The following is a 1914-nucleotide window of genomic DNA, read 5'->3' as shown; positions in this document are numbered from 1 at the left end:
CTTCAAGAGCAAACTGGATGCTTATCTTGCTGGGATCCAAGACCCCAACTGACTTCCTGCCCTTTGGGCAGGGGGCTGGACTCGATGACCTTCCGAGGTCCCTTTCAACCCTGATGTCTATGAAATCTATGAAATTATTTGTCCAGCAACCCCTTTCGTTATCTGCACCAGGTTCAAGTTCTCCAAATACAAGTACCAGCCTACCCCAGCACTATGCATGTCTAAGCTTATACTAACACCCCTGAGCCCAGAAACGTATCTTAATGCTTGATTCACCACTGAGCCTATTAATGACCCAACATGGCAAACAGTTTTACTGAATATTTTAACAGACTACAGCTGTAAACCCCTGTTAATTTGAAAAATAAAGTAATTCATAACAAAAGCGCTCTTTTGTACCTTGTGCACTCCAAGGGTCCCAAAAGGGAGTGGTTTGCCTGTTTTGTTGTCAATGAGAAGAACTTCTGAATCCAAGATCATACTGTGTCCACCAGGAAAGGCTTTGGGGATGAAGTCCTTAAAATGGGCCACCTGAAAAACAAGAGGCAAAGACTTATTTGCTTGCCCTCTGACAACATCTGCCAGCAAAGTCATCCCTCCATGACACGCTGTGAAGAAATGCAGCAAGTATGCTCAATGTTCCCTATTCAGACCATAATTCACCTGACATTCTTCTCTCCCTCAGCTATAAAAGTGACCTTATAATGGAGAGAGAAATCCATAATTGTTGACTGAATTAGAGCTATATACATATAAGAACTTACTGGTGAAACTGCAGGAGATGCATCAATTTTGTGCAGCATAAGGCTGCAGTATTAAACCTAGCAAGCACCCTGAGAAGGCATTCACAGATCCAGTTACAATTAACCCCTGGTTCCAGTGGAAGCCAAAGCATCCAACACACAAAAGAGGACTCAAGTAGACACAAAGCAGGAGCAACTGTATAATCTTTATGTAAGACTTTCATAGGGGGCCATGAAGATGTATAGAAGAGAGGCAGCAGCAGTGTGCTAGGGCATGAATTTTAACAGATCAAATACTTATATCAACAAGCCCAGACTTTTGTTTCCAGAACAGGACACAGCAAGTCTTTGTTCTCCTTCCTGCTCGCTTGCATTCTGAAAGACAGATAAGAACCAGTCCTCTCACATGCCGTAAGAGTCCACTTGTGTATACAATAAAATCTCCTAACTCTCCAAGAGTATTCACCTGTAATGTAAGGCCACTCAAAATCTAACCAGTGCTGAGCATGTACAGAATAATTCAGAATCCCTCAACTCCTAGCAGAGTCTGGATGTTAGCCAACTGACAGACATCAGTCACAAAGGTTTCACTAGCTTGTACAGCAGCAGTTATAGGGATCTGCCCAAGTTTTATAAAAGCAGCACTTCTCTGCAAACAAAAACTTCAAACAAGAGGTTTTTATTTACCTCAGGACACAGAGCAAGAGACAAAACTTCTGCTCCCTCTCTTGTATCATTCCTTAAAAGCTTCCCCTTCAAAAATGTTGTCGCTACAGATGAATACTTAGATACAGGAACTCTATTTATTATGCGCTCTGCTCCCATTTCCTCCAAATTCAAATCAAACTAACTGCAGAATATTCATTCCTTTGGTTTTAATTTCTCTTTACTGCCCATCTTCTGTTCACAGATGCATACCCCCTGAGTATCAAACACCAGCTCTCACTGAGAATCAGAGAACTGGAAGGAAAAAACAGTGAACAGGCTGCCCACACTTTTCAGGTATCGGGCTGTAGTTTGTGGTTGCAAAAAACAAAAAGGTTGCTTAGTATTTTGCAAAAGCATTTTACAAATATCAGGCAAGCTCCACGAGCTTCTGTGAGAAAGGTATTGTTTAGATCTTCCTGCTTGGGCAAATTCCGACTGCCCCAGGTCCTATGCTTTGGGGGCA

At 42.3% G+C, this 1914-nt stretch overlaps 1 protein-coding gene across 2 annotated transcripts in view; it reads right to left on the bottom strand.

The window, feature by feature from the left end:
- LIG3 (DNA ligase 3) overlaps window positions 1–1914 on the bottom strand; it is a 23963-nt gene that overhangs the window by 13815 nt on the left and 8234 nt on the right. For both annotated transcript variants that reach the window (XM_019545354.1, XM_019545352.1), the window contains exon 9: window positions 400–531. In XM_019545354.1, coding sequence (XP_019400899.1) covers window positions 400–531 — 132 coding nt within the window. The remainder of the gene's footprint in view (window positions 1–399; window positions 532–1914) is intronic.

The sequence above is a fragment of the Crocodylus porosus genome, unplaced genomic scaffold (genome assembly GCF_001723895.1).
Source record: "Crocodylus porosus isolate Cpor-Errol unplaced genomic scaffold, CroPor_comp1, whole genome shotgun sequence".
Taxonomy (NCBI): domain Eukaryota; kingdom Metazoa; phylum Chordata; order Crocodylia; family Crocodylidae; genus Crocodylus; species Crocodylus porosus.
This window is presented reverse-complemented; position numbering and strand designations above follow the sequence as displayed.